The sequence below is a fragment of the Anomaloglossus baeobatrachus genome, chromosome 8, assembly GCF_048569485.1.
Source record: "Anomaloglossus baeobatrachus isolate aAnoBae1 chromosome 8, aAnoBae1.hap1, whole genome shotgun sequence".
In the NCBI taxonomy this organism is placed as follows: domain Eukaryota; kingdom Metazoa; phylum Chordata; class Amphibia; order Anura; family Aromobatidae; genus Anomaloglossus; species Anomaloglossus baeobatrachus.
Window position 1 is genome coordinate 239,999,296 of NC_134360.1, and position 15,626 is coordinate 240,014,921.

The following is a 15,626-nucleotide window of genomic DNA, read 5'->3' on the forward strand; positions in this document are numbered from 1 at the left end:
ACGTCCAAAAGCAGTCCCTGGGTGGGTAAAAAGATACCACATGAACGGGCTGTCATACAGCCTCTTCCTACAGGTGGGCCACCGCCGCCTGGAGGACCCGTCTACCTAGGCTGGCGTCTGCCGAAGCGTAGGTATGCACTTGATAGTGTTTGGTAAACGTGTGCAGACTCGACCAGGTAGCCGCCTGGCACACTTGCTGAGCCGTAGCCTGATGCCTCAACGCCCAGGACGCACCAACGGCTCTGGTAGAATGGGCCTTCAGTCCAGATGGAATCTGAAGCCCAGCAGAACGGTATGTGTGAAGAATTGGTTCCTTGATCCACCGCGCCAGGGTGGATTTGGAAGCTTGCGATCCCTTATGCTGACCAGCGACTAGGACAAAGAGCGCATCCGAACGGCGTAGAGGCGCCGTGCGAGAAATGTAAATCCTGAGTGCTCTCACCAGGTCCAACAGATGTAAACCCTTTTCAAATTGGTGAACTGGATGCGGACACAAAGATGGCAAAGTGATATCCTGATTGAGATGAAAGGAAGAAACCACCTTGGGAGAAAACTCTGGAATTGGACGCAGTACCACCTTGTCTTGGTGAAATACCAGGAAGGGAGATTTGCAAGATAACGCCGCCAGCTCGGACACTCTTCGAAGAGATGTGACCGCTACAAGAAAAACTACCTTTTGTGAAAGCCGAGAAAGGGGAACCTCTTTCAAAGGCTCGAAAGGCGGCTTTTGAAGAGCAAGGAGAACCTTGTTCAGATCCCAGGGTTCCAATGGCCGTCTGTAAGGAGGAACGATATGACAAACTCCTTGGAGAAACGTGCGTACTTTAGAAAGCTGTGCCAAGCGCTTCTGAAAGAATACGGATAACGCGGAGACTTGACCCTTAAGCGAGCTAAGGGACAAACCTTTTTCCAACCCAGACTGCAGGAAGGAAAGAAAAATTGGCAATGCAAATGGCCAGGGAGAAAACCCTTGAGCCAAACACCACGCTAAGAATATCTTCCACGTTCTGTGATAGATCTTAGCTGAGGATGGTTTTCTAGCCTGTCTCATTGTGGCAACAACTCCCTGAGATAAACCTGAGGCCGCTAGGATCCAGGACTCAATGGCCACACAGTCAGGTTCAGGGCCGCAGAATTCTGATGGAAAAACGGCCCTTGAGACAGCAGATCTGGACGGTCTGGTAGTGCCCACGGCTGGCCTACCGTGAGATGCCACAGATCCGGGTACCACGACCTTCTTGGCCAATTTGGAGCGACGAGTATGGCTCGTTGGCAGTCGGACTTGATTTTCCGGAGAACTCTGGGTAACAATGCTAGAGGTGGGAACACATAGGGGAGTCGGAATTGCGACCAATCCTGAACCAATGCGTCTGCCGCCAGCGCTCGGTGATCGTGAGACCGTGCCATGAAAACTGGGACCTTGTTGTTGTGCCGTGACGCCATCAGATCGACGTCCGGCGACCCCCAGCGGCAACAGATCTGTTGAAACACGTCCGGGTGAAGGGACCATTCTCCTGCGTCCATGCCCTGGCGACTGAGAAAGTCCGCTTCCCAGTTTTCCACGCCTGGGATGTGAACTGCAGATATGGTGGACGCTCTGCTTTCCACCCACGTCAAAATCCGCTGGACTTCTTGAAAAGCTTGGCGACTGCGTGTTCCCCCTTGGTGGTTGATGTACGCCACCGCTGTGGAGTTGTCCGACTGAATCCGAATCTGCTTGCCTTCCAGCCATTGTTGGAAGGCTCGCAGAGCAAGATAGATTGCTCTGATTTCCAGAACATTGATCTGCAAGGTGGACTCTTCCTGAGTCCACGTCCCCTGAGCCCTGTGGTGGAGAAACACCGCTCCCCACCCTGATAGGCTCGCATCTGTCGTGACCACTGCCCAGGACGGGGGAAGGAACGACTTTCCCTGTGACAATGAGTTGGGGAGAAGCCACCAAAGTAGAGAGTCCTTGGCAGTCTGAGAGAGGGAGACCGTCCTGTCGAGGGACGTCGATCTCCCATCCCATTGGCGCAGAATGTCCCATTGGAGAGGGCGCAGATGAAACTGCGCGAACGGGACTGCCTCCATTGCTGCTACCATCTTTCCTAGGAAATGCATGAGGCGCCTCAGTGAGTGCGACTGGCTCTGAAGGAGAGATTGCACTCCAGTCCGTAGCGAGCACTGCTTGTCCAGTGGAAGCTTCACTATCGCTGAGAGAGTATGAAACTCCATGCCAAGATAAGTCAGAGATTGGGTCGGGGTTAGATGAGACTTTGGAAAGTTGATAATCCACCCGAAAGTCTGGAGAGTGTCTAGCGCCACCTCCAGACTGTGTTGGCATGCTTCTTGAGAGGATGCCTTTATAAGCAGGTCGTCTAGATACGGGATGACCGAGTGACCCTGCGAGTGCAGAACAGCTACTACTGCTGCCATGACTTTGGTGAAGACCCGGGGGGCTGTTGCCAGACCGAAGGGTAACGCTACGAACTGTAGGTGCTCGTCGTGTATGACGAAACGTAGGAAACGCTGATGCTCTGGTGCAATCGGCACGTGGAGATACGCATCTTTGATGTCTATTGATGCTAGAAAATCTCCCTGAGACATTGAGGCTATGACGGAGCGTAGGGATTCCATCCGGAACCTCCTGACTTTTACGTGTCTGTTGAGCAACTTCAGATCCAGGACGGGACGATACGATCCGTCCTTTTTTGGGACCACAAACAGATTGGAGTAAAAACCGTGACCCTGTTCCTGAAGAGGGACGGAGGTCACCACTCCTTCCGCCTTTAGAGCGGCCACCGCCTGCCACAGAGCATCGGCTCGGTCTGGTGGTGGAGAAGTTCGGAAGAAACGAGTTGGCGGACGAGAACTGAACTCTATCCTGTACCCGTGAGATAGAATATCTCTCACCCAACGGTCTTTGACGCTTGCTAGCCAAATGTCGCCAAAGTGGGACAGCCTCCCACCGACCGCGGGCGTGGGTATCGGAGACCGCAAGTCAGGAGGACGTCGTTTTGGCAACGGTTCCTCCGGCTGGTCTTTTTGGGCGTGACTGAGACCTCCAAGGATTTGAACGTCTCTGGTCCTTTTGAGTCTTTTTTGACGAGGCGAATTGGGACCTGCCCTGTCCTCGAAAGGACCGATAACCAGACTGACCCCTCCTTTGTTGGGGCTTGTTTTGTCTGTGTTGCGGTAAGGAAGAGTCCTTACCCTTGGAGTGTTTGATGATTTCATCCAAACGCTCTCCAAACAATCGGTCACGAGAAAAAGGCAAATTGGTTAAGCACTTCTTGGAATGAGAATCTGCTTTCCAATGTCTCAACCACAGAGCCCTACGCAAAACAACTGAGTTGGCTGACGCCACTGCCGTGCGGCTTGTAGCGTCCAGAACAGCATTAATCGCGTACGACGCGAATGCCGCCATTTGCGAGGTCAATGGTGCTACCTGCGGGGCAAATGCACGTGTGACTGAGTCGACTCGCGCAAGCCCGGCCGTGATAGCTTGGAGTGCCCATACGGCCGCAAAAGAAGGCGCTAATGACGCTCCAATCGCTTCATAGATGGATTTCAGCCAGAGCTCCATCTGCCTGTCAGTGGCATCTTTAAGTGCCGCTCCATCTTCAACAGCAACCAAGGATCTAGCTGCAAGCCTGGAAATTGGAGGATCCACTTTTGGACACTGGGTCCAACCCTTGACCACTTCAGAGGGAAAAGGGTAGCGTGTATCTTTAAGTCGTTTAGGAAAACGCCTTTCAGGATAAGCGTGGGGTTTCTGGATTGCGTCTCTGAAGTCAGCGTGGTCCAGAAAAGTGCTTAATGTACGCTTAGGGTATCTGAAATGGATTCTCTCGTGCTGCGAAGCTGACTCCTCTACAGGAGGAGCTGGTGGGGAAATATTCAACATCTTATTGATGTTAAATATAAGATCATTAACTATGGCGTCACCATCTGGTGTATCTAGATTGAGAGCGGTCCCAGGATCAGAATCCTGATCAGTTACGTCCGCCTCATCACCCATAGATTCATCCCGCTGGGATCCAGACCATTGAGATGAATGTGAAGGCCCGTCATAACGAGCCCGCTTAGGCTGCCCGGGGCCATCGTCCGAGTCAGAGTCTTCACCCTGAGGTGTAGATGCCCGTCCCGGAGCTAGGAGCTGAGGGGGACCAGGGGGCAATGATTGCACAGTGTCCGTGGTCTGAAGTACAGGCCTAGCTCGCAATGTGTCAAGAATTTGTGACATAGTGAGAGACATTCTGTCAGCAAAAGCTGCAAACTCAGTTCCTGTCACCTGGACAGCATTCACAGGTGGTACACCCTGGGACACGTCCAGCAGAGGTCCCGACTGTGCAAGCGCCGCAGGGGCCGAGCACTGCACACAATGGGGGTCCGTGGAGCCTGCCGGTAGAAAAGTCCCACATGCGGTGCAGGAAGCATATAATGTCTGTGCTTTGGCACCCTTGCGTTTTACGGGCGACATGCTGCTGGCTCTCTGCATGTGAGAGAGTCTATAGCCAAAAGGGCGACCAGCGCTATGCAGTACAAAGTATTTGTAGCAACAAAATACTAAGAATACTACGAGCACAAGAGGGGGTGAGCCCTGAGGGCTGCTTACCGCCCGCTGAACAGCGGGTAAGAGGCTGCAGAATGCCTTGTCTGGGTCTCCCCGGCTCCCCTCTGCAGCGCAGCGTGTCTGGCAAGAATGGCTGCCGGCTTGTGTGGAGAGGGGCGGTCCGTGGGAGTTCCCAAACAAAAGTGCGGGAACAGTGTCCCCTCTGTGCTGACTGTGAGGGCTGGAGTATGTAAAAACGACTCCAGCCCTCAGCGCTGATGCACTGGCCAGCGTCCCGCCCCTCTCCTGACTGGCAGGTCTGGGGGCGGGAACGAACGAAAGCAGGCCGCAAAAGCCGGGGACTCGAGTTATCAGCGCGGCCGCCGTAAAAGCGCGGGCCGCGCTGAAGTCCCCGGCGCACTACAAGTGCCAGCCGCGCCGCTATTCCAGCGGCCGGCGCGACCGAGTCCTAGACGTGGGCAGCGTCCCGCCCCTCTCCTGACTGGCAGGTCCGGGGGCGGGAACGAACGGAAACAGGCCGCAAAAAGCCGGGGACTGTAGTTATCAGCGCGGCCGCCGTAAAAGCGCAGGCCGCGCTGAAGTCCCCGGCGCACTACAAGTGCCAGCCGTGCCGCAGCCCCAGCGGCCGGCGCGGCCGATCCCATAAGTGTGCCTGCTTCAGCTAAGCTGAATGAGGCCATGGCACAGGCGCCGCAGCGCTGACGTCCCCCGGCGCACTACAACACCCAGCATGCTGCTGTGTGAGCGCCAAATGCACGGGGACACAGAGTACCTTAAGGAAGCAGGGCCATGTCCCTGACGTACTCCGCTCCATCCAGCATCTTCTCCAGGGGCTGTAGATGGAGCCCGGTCTCAGTGCCTGGAGACCGGTAAATCCCACTTCACCCAGAGCCCTGTAAAAAGGGATGGGGAAGGAATCAGCATGTGGGCTCCTGCCGCCGTACCCGCAATGGGTACCTCAACCTTACAAACACCTCCGACATAAGTGGGGTGAGAAGGGAGCATGCTGGGGACACTGTATGTGTCCTCTTTTCTTCCATCCGACATAGTCAGCAGCTGCTGCTGACTAAAAACAATGGAGCTATGCGTGCGTGTCTGACCTCCTTGCGCACAAAGCTAAAACTGAGGAATCCGTACTCCTACGGGAGGGTGTATAGCCAGAAGGGGAGGGGCCTTACACTTTTAAGTGTAGTTCTTTGTGCGGCCTCCAGAGGCAGTAGCTATACACCCACTGTCTGGGTCTCCCAATTAGGAGCGAAAAAGAAAATGGCAGATCTAACATTACACCGCCACTTTATGAGAAGTGATTGAACGCTTTAAGCAAAAAAGAAAACTTGTCTCCTTGGGCCCCGGCACTACAGTAAGGAGGACATATTGCAGAGCAGAGCAGAGCAGAGCCACCCCCCCCCCCCCCCCAGACTGCACCTCGCACCTCTTTATCCGTCAGTTCTGAAGGGTCCAAGTCTGAGTCCAGATCCGAGGCGCTGTCCTCTTCGTGCTCCGACATGGCGGCTCGTCTCCTAGATAGAAACAACAGATCCGGTAAACTTGTCAGTGAGATCTACAGGGATGGAAATCTGCGAGGTGAAAGTAAGTGACCCCCCCAGATCCCAGAGTGCCACAATCCTGCTGTGTGCCCCCTGAGATGGAGACCCCCATCATCCTGATCTCAGGCGCGTTACCCCAGACATACCGCACCAATCCCTACAAAGCTGATCACTCCCCTGACTACAACCACCATCAGCCACAGCCACACGGGGGCGTACAAGTACAAGAAAATCACCAACATATAACATTAGCCCAGAAATTCTGCGTCCATGACATTGTAACGAGGACATAGGTCAAAATAATAAACGACTCCCTAAATATTCCGCTCCCGCCCCCTCAGCGCTACCTGCAACAATGCGTACGTCACTACAAAGGCTCAATTTCCCCTTCCCTCAGAACCAGACCCGCACTGCACCCACCGGCACCGAAAGTCCGCACGTGGAGCCTCCCGGAAGTCTTCTATCGTCTCACTTCCGCTGACATCATCATTTCTGCGACTGGAACTACAGATGCCCTGGAGATCGCGCTGCCGGAACTACATATCCCGTCATCCTCCGCGGCCGCCCAGTGTTCTATGCGACGGAGCGTCCTGTCGCTATGGTGACTAGTGGTACACAGTGAGGGGAGCCGGGTAAGCGCAGTGCGTCCTGTGTATGAGGTTATATCTGACTGTGTATTATGCACATGGAGGGTGATGATGGCTGTTATGTACTGAGTGCTGTGTATTATGCACATGGAGGGTGATGATGGCTGTTATGTGCTGAGTGCTGTGTATTATGCACATATGGAGGGTGATGATGGCTGTTATGTACTGAGTGCTGTGTATTATGCACATGGAGGGTGATGATGGCTGTTATGTGCTGAGTGCTGTGTATTATGCACATGGAAGGTGATGATGGCTGTTATGTGCTGAGTGCTGTGTATTATGCACATGGAGGGTGATGATGGCTGTTATGTGCTGAGTGCTGTGTATAATGCACATGGAGGGTGATGATGGCTGTTATGTGCTGAGTGCTGTGTATTATGCACATGGAAGGTGATGATGGCTGTTATGTGCTGAGTGCTGTGTATTAGGTACATGGAGGGTGATGATGGCTGTTATGTGCTGAGTGCTGTGTATTATGCACATGGAGGGTGATGATGGCTGTTATGTGCTGAGTGCTGTGTATTATGCACATGGAGGGTGATGATGGCTGTTATGTGCTGAGTGCTGTGTATTATGCACATGGAAGGTGATGATGGCTGTTATGTGCTGAGTGCTGTGTATAATCCACATGGAGGGTGATGATGGCTGTTATGTGCTGAGTGCTGTGTATTATGCACATGGAGGGTGATGATGGCTGTTATGTGCTGAGTGCTGTGTATTTTGCACATGGAGGGTGATGATGGCTGTTATGTGCTGAATGCTGTGTATTATGCACATGGAAGGTGATGATGGCTGTTATGTGCTGAGTGCTGTGTATTATGCACATGGACGGTGATGATGGCTGTTATGTGATGAGTGCTGTGTATTATGCACATGGAGGGTGATGATGGCTGTTATGTGCTGAGTTCTGTGTATTATACACATGGAGGGTGATGATGGCTGTTATGTGCTGAGTGCTGTGTATAATGCACATGGAGGGTGATGATGGCTGTTATGTGCTGAGTTCTGTGTATTATACACATGGAAGGTGATGATGGCTGTTATGTGCCGAGTGCTGTGTATTATACACATGGAGGGTGATGATGGCTGTTATGTGCTGAGTGCTGTGTATTATGCACATTGAGGATGATGATGGCTGTTATGTGCTGAGTGCTGTGTATTATGCACATTGAGGATGATGATGGCTGTTATATGCTGAGTTCTGTGTATTATGCACATGGAGGGTGATGATGGCTGTTATGTGCTGAGTGCTGTGTATTATGTACATTAAGGATGATGATGGCTGTTATGTGCTGAGTGCTGTGTATTATGCACATTGAGGATGATGATGGCTGTTATATGCTGAGTTCTGTGTATTATGCACATGGAGGGTGATGATGGCTGTTATGTGCTGAGTGCTGTGTATTATGCACATGGAGGGTGATGATGGCTGTTATGTGCTGAGTGCTGTGTATTATGCACATTGAGGATGATGATGGCTGTTATGTGCTGAGTGCTGTGTATTATGCACATTGAGGATGATGATGGCTGTTATATGCTGAGTTCTGTGTATTATGCACATGGAGGGTGATGATGGCTGTTATGTGCTGAGTGCTGTGTATTATGTACATTAAGGATGATGATGGCTGTTATGTGCTGAGTGCTGTGTATTATGCACATTGAGGATGATGATGGCTGTTATATGCTGAGTTCTGTGTATTATGCACATGGAGGGTGATGATGGCTGTTATGTGCTGAGTGCTGTGTATTATGCACATGGAGGGTGATGATGGCTGTTATGTGCTGAGTGCTGTGTATTATGCACATGGAGGGTGATGATGGCTGTTATGTGCTGAGTGCTGTGTATTATGCACATATGGAGGGTGATGATGGCTGTTATATGCTGAGTGCTGTGTATAATCCACATGGAGGGTGATGATGGCTGTTATGTGCTGAGTGCTGTGTATAATCCACATGGAGGGTGATGATGGCTGTTATGTACTGAGTGCTGTGTATTATGCACATGCAGGGTGATGATGGCTGTTATGTGCTGAGTGCTGTGTATAATCCACATGGAGGGTGATGATGGCTGTTATGTGCTGAGTGCTGTGTATTATGCATATGGAGGGTGATGATGGCTGTTATGTGCTGAGTGCTGTGTATAATGCACATGGAGGGTGATGATGGCTGTTATGTGCTGAGTGCTGTGTATTATGCACATGCAGGGTGATGATGGCTGTCATGTGCTGAGTGCTGTGTATTATGCACATATGGAGGGTGATAATGGCTGTTATATGCTGAGTGCTGTGTATTATGCACATGGAGGGTGATGATGGCTGTTATGTACTGAGTGCTGTGTATTATGCACATGGAGGGTGATGATGGCTGTTATGTGCTGAGTGCTGTGTATTATGCACATGGAGGGTGATGATGGCTGTTATATGCTGAGTGCTGTGTATAATGCACATGGAGGGTGATGATGGCTGTTATGTGCTGAGTGCTGTGTATAATGCTATGGAGGGTGATGATGGCTGTTATGTGCTGAGTGCTGTGTATTATACACATGGAGGGTGATGATGGCTATTATGTGCTGAGTGCTGTGTATTATGCATATGGAGGGTGATGATGGCTGTTATGTGCTGAGTGCTGTGTATAATGCACATGGAGGGTGATGATGGCTATGTGCTGAGTGCTGTGTATTATGGACATGGAGGGTGATGATGGCTGTTATGTGCTGAGTGCTGTGTATAATGCACATGGAGGGTGATGATGGCTGTTATGTGCTGAGTGCTGTGTATAATGCACATGGAGGGTGATGATGGCTCTTATGTGCTGAGTGCTGTGTATTATGCACATGGAGGGTGATGATGGCTGTCATGTGCCGAGTGCTGTGTATTATGCACATGGAGGGTGATAATGGCTGTTATGTGCTGAGTGCTGTGTATTATGCACATGGAGGGTGATGATGGCTGTTATGTGCTGAGTGCTGTGTATTATACACATGGAGGGTGATGATGGCTGTCATGTGCTGAGTGCTGTGTATTATGCACATGGAGGGTGATGATGGCTGTCATGTGCCGAGTGCTGTGTATTATGCACATGGAGGGTGATAATGGCTGTTATGTGCTGAGTGCTGTGTATTATGCACATGGAGGGTGATGATGGCTGTTATGTGCTGAGTGCTGTGTATTATACACATGGAGGGTGATGATGGCTGTTATGTGCTGAGTGCTGTGTATTATACACATGGAGGGTGATGATGGCTGTTATGTGCTGAGTTTTGTGTATTATACACATGGAGGGTGATGATGGCTGTTATATACTGAGTGCTGTGTATTATGCACATGGAGGGTGATGATGGCTGTTATGTGCTGAGTGCTGTGTATTATGCACATGCAGGGTGATGATGGCTGTTATGTGCTGAGTGCTGTGTATAATCCACATGGAGGGTGATGATGGCTGTTATGTGCTGAGAGCTGTGCATTATACACATGGAGGGTGATGATGGCTGTGATGTGCTGAGTGCTGTGTATTATGCACATTGAGGATGATGATGGCTGTTATATGCTGAGTGCTGTGTATTATGCACATGGAGGGTGATGATGGCTGTTATGTGCTGAGTGCTGTGTATTATGCACATGCAGGGTGATGATGGCTGTCATGTGCTGAGTGCTGTGTATTATGCACATATGGAGGGTGATGATGGCTGTTATATGCTGAGTGCTGTGTATTATGCATATGGAGGGTGATGATGGCTGTTATGTGCTGAGTGCTGTGTATAATCCACATGGAGGGTGATGATGGCTGTTATGTGCTGAGTGCTGTGTATTATGCACATGGAGGGTGATGATGGCTGTTATGTGCTGAGTGCTGTGTATTATGCACATGCAGGGTGATGATGGCTGTCATGTGCTGAGTGCTGTGTATTATGCACATATGGAGGGTGATGATGGCTGTCATGTGCTGAGTGCTGTGTATTATGCATATGGAGGATGATGATGGCTGTTATGTACTGAGTGCTGTGTATTATACACATGGAGGGTGATGATGGCTATTATGTGCTGAGTGCTGTGTATTATGCACATGGAGGGTGATGATGGCTGTTATGTGCTGAGTGCTGTGTATTATGCACATGGAGGGTGATGATGGCTGTTATATGCTGAGTGCTGTGTATAATGCACATGGAGGGTGATGATGGCTGTTATGTGCTGAGTGCTGTGTATAATGCTATGGAGGGTGATGATGGCTGTTATGTGCTGAGTGCTGTGTATTATACACATGGAGGGTGATGATGGCTATTATGTGCTGAGTGCTGTGTATTATGCATATGGAGGGTGATGATGGCTGTTATGTGCTGAGTGCTGTGTATAATGCACATGGAGGGTGATGATGGCTGTTATGTGCTGAGTGCTGTGTATTATGGACATGGAGGGTGATGATGGCTGTTATGTGCTGAGTGCTGTGTATTATGCACATGGAGGGTGATGATGGCTGTTATGTGCTGAGTGCTGTGTATTATGCACATGGAGGGTGATGATGGCTGTTATATGCTGAGTGCTGTGTATAATGCACATGGAGGGTGATGATGGCTGTTATGTGCTGAGTGCTGTGTATAATCCACATGGAGGGTGATGATGGCTGTTATGTGCTGAGTGCTGTGTATAATGCTATGGAGGGTGATCATGGCTGTTATGTGCTGAGTTCTGTGTATTATACACATGGAGGGTGATGATGGCTATTATGTGCTGAGTGCTGTGTATTATGCATATGGAGGGTGATGATGGCTGTTATGTGCTGAGTGCTGTGTATAATGCACATGGAGGGTGATGATGGCTGTTATGTGCTGAGTGCTGTGTATTATGGACATGGAGGGTGATGATGGCTGTTATGTGCTGAGTGCTGTGTATTATGCACATGGAGGGTGATGATGGCTGTTATGTGCTGAGTGCTGTGTATTATGCACATGGAGGGTGATGATGGCTGTTATATGCTGAGTGCTGTGTATAATGCACATGGAGGGTGATGATGGCTGTTATGTGCTGAGTGCTGTGTATAATCCACATGGAGGGTGATGATGGCTGTTATGTGCTGAGTGCTGTGTATAATGCTATGGAGGGTGATCATGGCTGTTATGTGCTGAGTGCTGTGTATTATGCACATGAAGGATGATGATGGCTGTCATGTGCTGAGTTCTGTGTATTATACACATGGAGGGTGATGATGGCTGTTATGTACTGAGTGCTGTTTATTATGCACATATGGAGGGTGATGATGGCTGTCATGTGCTGAGTGCTGTGTATAATGCACATGGAGGGTGATGATGGCTGTTATGTACTGAGTGCTGTGTATTAGGTACATGGAGGGTGATGATGGCTGTCATGTGCTGAGTTCTGTGTATTATACACATGGAGGGTGATGATGGCTGTTATGTGCTGAGTGCTGTGTATAATGCACATGGAGGGTGATGATGGCTGTTATATACTGAGTGCTGTGTATTATACACATGGAGGGTGATGATGGCTGTTATGTACTGAGTGCTGTGTATTATGCACATATGGAGGGTGATGATGGCTGTTATGTGCTGAGTGCTGTGTATAATGCACATGGAGGGTGATGATAGCTGTTATGTGCTGAGTGCTGTGTATTATACACATGGAGGGTGATGATGTTTGTCATGTGCTGAGTGCTGTGTATTATGCACATGGAGGGTGATGATGGCTGTTATGTGCTGAGTGCTGTGTATTATGCACATGGAGGATGATAATGGCTGTTATGTACTGAGTGCTGTGTATTAGGTACATGGAGGGTGATGATGGCTGTCATGTGCTGAGTTCTGTGTATTATACACATGGAGGGTGATGATGGCTGTTATGTGCTGAGTGCTGTGTATAATGCACATGGAGGGTAATGATGGCTGTTATATACTGAGTGCTGTGTATTATACACATGGAGGGTGATGATGGCTGTTATGTACTGAGTGCTGTGTATTATGCACATATGGAGGGTGATGATGGCTGTTATGTGCTGAGTGCTGTGTATAATGCACATGGAGGGTGATGATAGCTGTTATGTACTGAGTGCTGTGTATTATACACATGGAGGGTGATGATGTTTGTCATGTGCTGAGTGCTGTGTATTATGCACATGGAGGATGATGATGGCTGTTATGTACTGAGTGCTGTGTATTTTGCACATGGAGGGTGATGATGGCTGTTATGTGCTGAGTGCTGTGTATAATGCACATGGAGGGTGATGATGGCTGTTATGTACTGAGTGCTGTGTATTATGCACATGAAGGATGATGATGGCTGTCATGTGCTGAGTTCTGTGTATTATACACATGGAGGGTGATGATGGCTGTTATATCCTGAGTGCTGTGTATTATACACATGGAGGGTGATGATGGCTGTTATATACTGAGTGCTGTGTATAATGCACATGGAGGGTGATGATGGCTGTTATGTACTGAGTGCTGTGTATTATGCACATGGAGGGTGATGATGGCTGTTATATACTGAGTGCTGTGTATTATACACATGGAGGGTGATGATAGCTGTTATGTACTGAGTGCTGTGTATTATGCACATATGGAGGGTGATGATGGCTGTTATGTACTGAGTGCTGTGTATTATGCACATATGGAGGGTGATGATGGCTCTTATGTGCTGAGTGCTGTGTATTATGCACATATGGAGGGTGATGATGGCTGTTATGTACTGAGTGCTGTGTATTTTGCACATATGGAGGGTGATGATGGCTCTTATGTGCTGAGTGCTGTGTATTATGCACATATGGAGGGTGATGATGGCTGTTATGTACTGAGTGCTGTGTATTATGCACATATGGAGGGTGATGATGGCTGTTATGTACTGAGTGCTGTGTATTTTGCACATGGAGGGTGATGATGGCTGTTATGTGCTAAGTGCTGTGTATTATGCACATGGAGGGTGATGATGGCTGTTATGTGCTAAGTGCTGTGTATTATGCACATGGAGGGTGATGATGGCTGTCATGTGCTGAGTTCTGTGTATTATACACATGGAGGGTGATGATGGCTGTTATGTACTGAGTGCTGTGTATTTTGCACATATGGAGGGTGATGATGGCTCTTATGTGCTGAGTGCTGTGTATTATGCACATATGGAGGGTGATGATGGCTGTTATGTACTGAGTGCTGTGTATTATGCACATATGGAGGGTGATGATGGCTGTTATGTACTGAGTGCTGTGTATTTTGCACATGGAGGGTGATGATGGCTGTTATGTGCTAAGTGCTGTGTATTATGCACATGGAGGGTGATGATGGCTGTTATGTGCTAAGTGCTGTGTATTATGCACATGGAGGGTGATGATGGCTGTTATGTGCTAAGTGCTGTGTATTATACACATGGAGGGTGATGATGGCTGTTATATACTGAGTGCTGTGTATTATGCATATGGAGGGTGATGATGGCTGTTATGTGCTGAGTGCTGTGTATTATGCACATGGAGGGTGATGATGGCTGTTATGTGCTGAGTGCTGTGTATTATGCACATGGAGGGTGATGATGGCTGTTATGTGCTGAGTGCTGTGTATAATGCACATGGAGGGTGATGATGGCTGTTATGTGCTGAGTGCTGTGTATTATGCACATGGAGGGTGATGATGGCTGTTATGTGCTGAGTGCTGTGTATTATACACATGGAGGGTGATGATGGCTGTTATGTGCTGAGTGCTGTGTATTATGCACATATGGAGGGTGATGATGGCTGTTATATAATGAGTGCTGTGTATTATACACATGGAGGGTGATGATGGCTGTATGTACTGAGTGCTGTGTATTATGCACATATGGAGGGTGATGATGGCTGTTATGTGCTGAGTGCTGTGTATAATGCACATGGAGGGTGATGATGGCTGTTATATGCTGAGTGCTGTGTATAATGCACATGGAGGGTGATGATGGCTGTTATGTGCTGAGTGCTGTTTATTAGGTACACATGGAGGGTGATGATGACTGTTATGTACTGAGTGCTGTGTGTTAGGTACATATGGAGGGTGATGATGCTGTGCTGAGTGCTGTTTATTAGGTACACATGGAGGGTGATGATGGCTGTTATGTGCTGAGTGCTGTGTGTTAGGTACATATGGAGGGTGATGATGGCTGTTATGTGCTGAGTGCTGTGTATTATTGGGATTATTCTCGGAGCCCTGTGGTGACGTTGCTGGAAACGCAGGCGCGATTAAACCCCTTAGTGGCCCTGTATACAGTATATATATGTGTGTGTATATATATGTCTATAGGTCCCTGCTGAGGCCACAACTTGCGATACCTGCTTAGACGCCACAGTGAGGAGCGGCCGCGGCTTTTACACTTGTTTTCAGACGTCTTTTTTACATTTTTAAAAATAACAGGTTTTTCAAGCAGAAATCGCTTCAGAGAACGCTCCTTCTTGGGGGATTTTATTCTTGAGGGATTTTGTGGAAGGTTTCTTTTTCTAAAGTGTTTGTTTTTTTTGCAGCCTCCTGATTGGACAGTGTTTGTTTTTTTGTAGCCTTCTGATTGGACAGTGTTTGTTTTTTTTCCAGCCTCCTGATTGGACAGTATTTGGTTTTTTTGCAGCCTTCTGATTGGAGAGTGTCTGGATTTTTTGCAGCCTCCTGATTGGACAGTATTTGGTTTTTTTGCAGCCTCCTGATTGGACAGTGTTTGGTTTTTTTGCAGCCTTCTGATTGGGCAGTGTTTGGTTTTTTTGCAGCCTCCTGATTGGGCAGTGTTTGTTTTTTTTGCAGCCTCCTGATTGGGCAGTGTCTGGTTTGGAGCTTTTTCCATCAGGATGTGACTCACAGACATGACGCACATTATCTCCATCAGACATTTTTCAAATTTCTTAAAGAAAAAAAGGCTTAAAAAA

At 49.0% G+C, this 15,626-nt stretch overlaps 2 protein-coding genes across 3 annotated transcripts in view; one reads left to right on the plus strand and one right to left on the minus strand.

Annotated features, from left to right (window-relative positions):
- Positions 1-15,626, minus strand: part of EBNA1BP2 (EBNA1 binding protein 2) — a 68,297-nt gene that overhangs the window by 8,676 nt on the left and 43,995 nt on the right. Inside the window, exons 1-2 of one of the 2 annotated variants that reach the window (XM_075320435.1) lie at positions 6,526-6,612; positions 5,991-6,078 (exon numbers count right to left, since the gene is read on the minus strand). In XM_075320435.1, the coding sequence (XP_075176550.1) occupies positions 5,991-6,065 (75 nt within the window). In that variant the 5' untranslated portion in view covers positions 6,066-6,078; positions 6,526-6,612. Of the gene's footprint in view, positions 1-5,990; positions 6,079-6,525; positions 6,613-15,626 lie in introns of those variants that run through there. The other variant, XM_075320434.1, reaches the window with a different exon arrangement.
- The window catches only part of CFAP57 (cilia and flagella associated protein 57), a 48,042-nt gene continuing 39,040 nt past the window's right edge, over positions 6,625-15,626 (plus strand). Inside the window, exon 1 of the mRNA XM_075320433.1 lies at positions 6,625-6,737. The gene's annotated coding sequence lies outside the window, so the exon portion shown is untranslated. The remainder of the gene's footprint in view (positions 6,738-15,626) is intronic.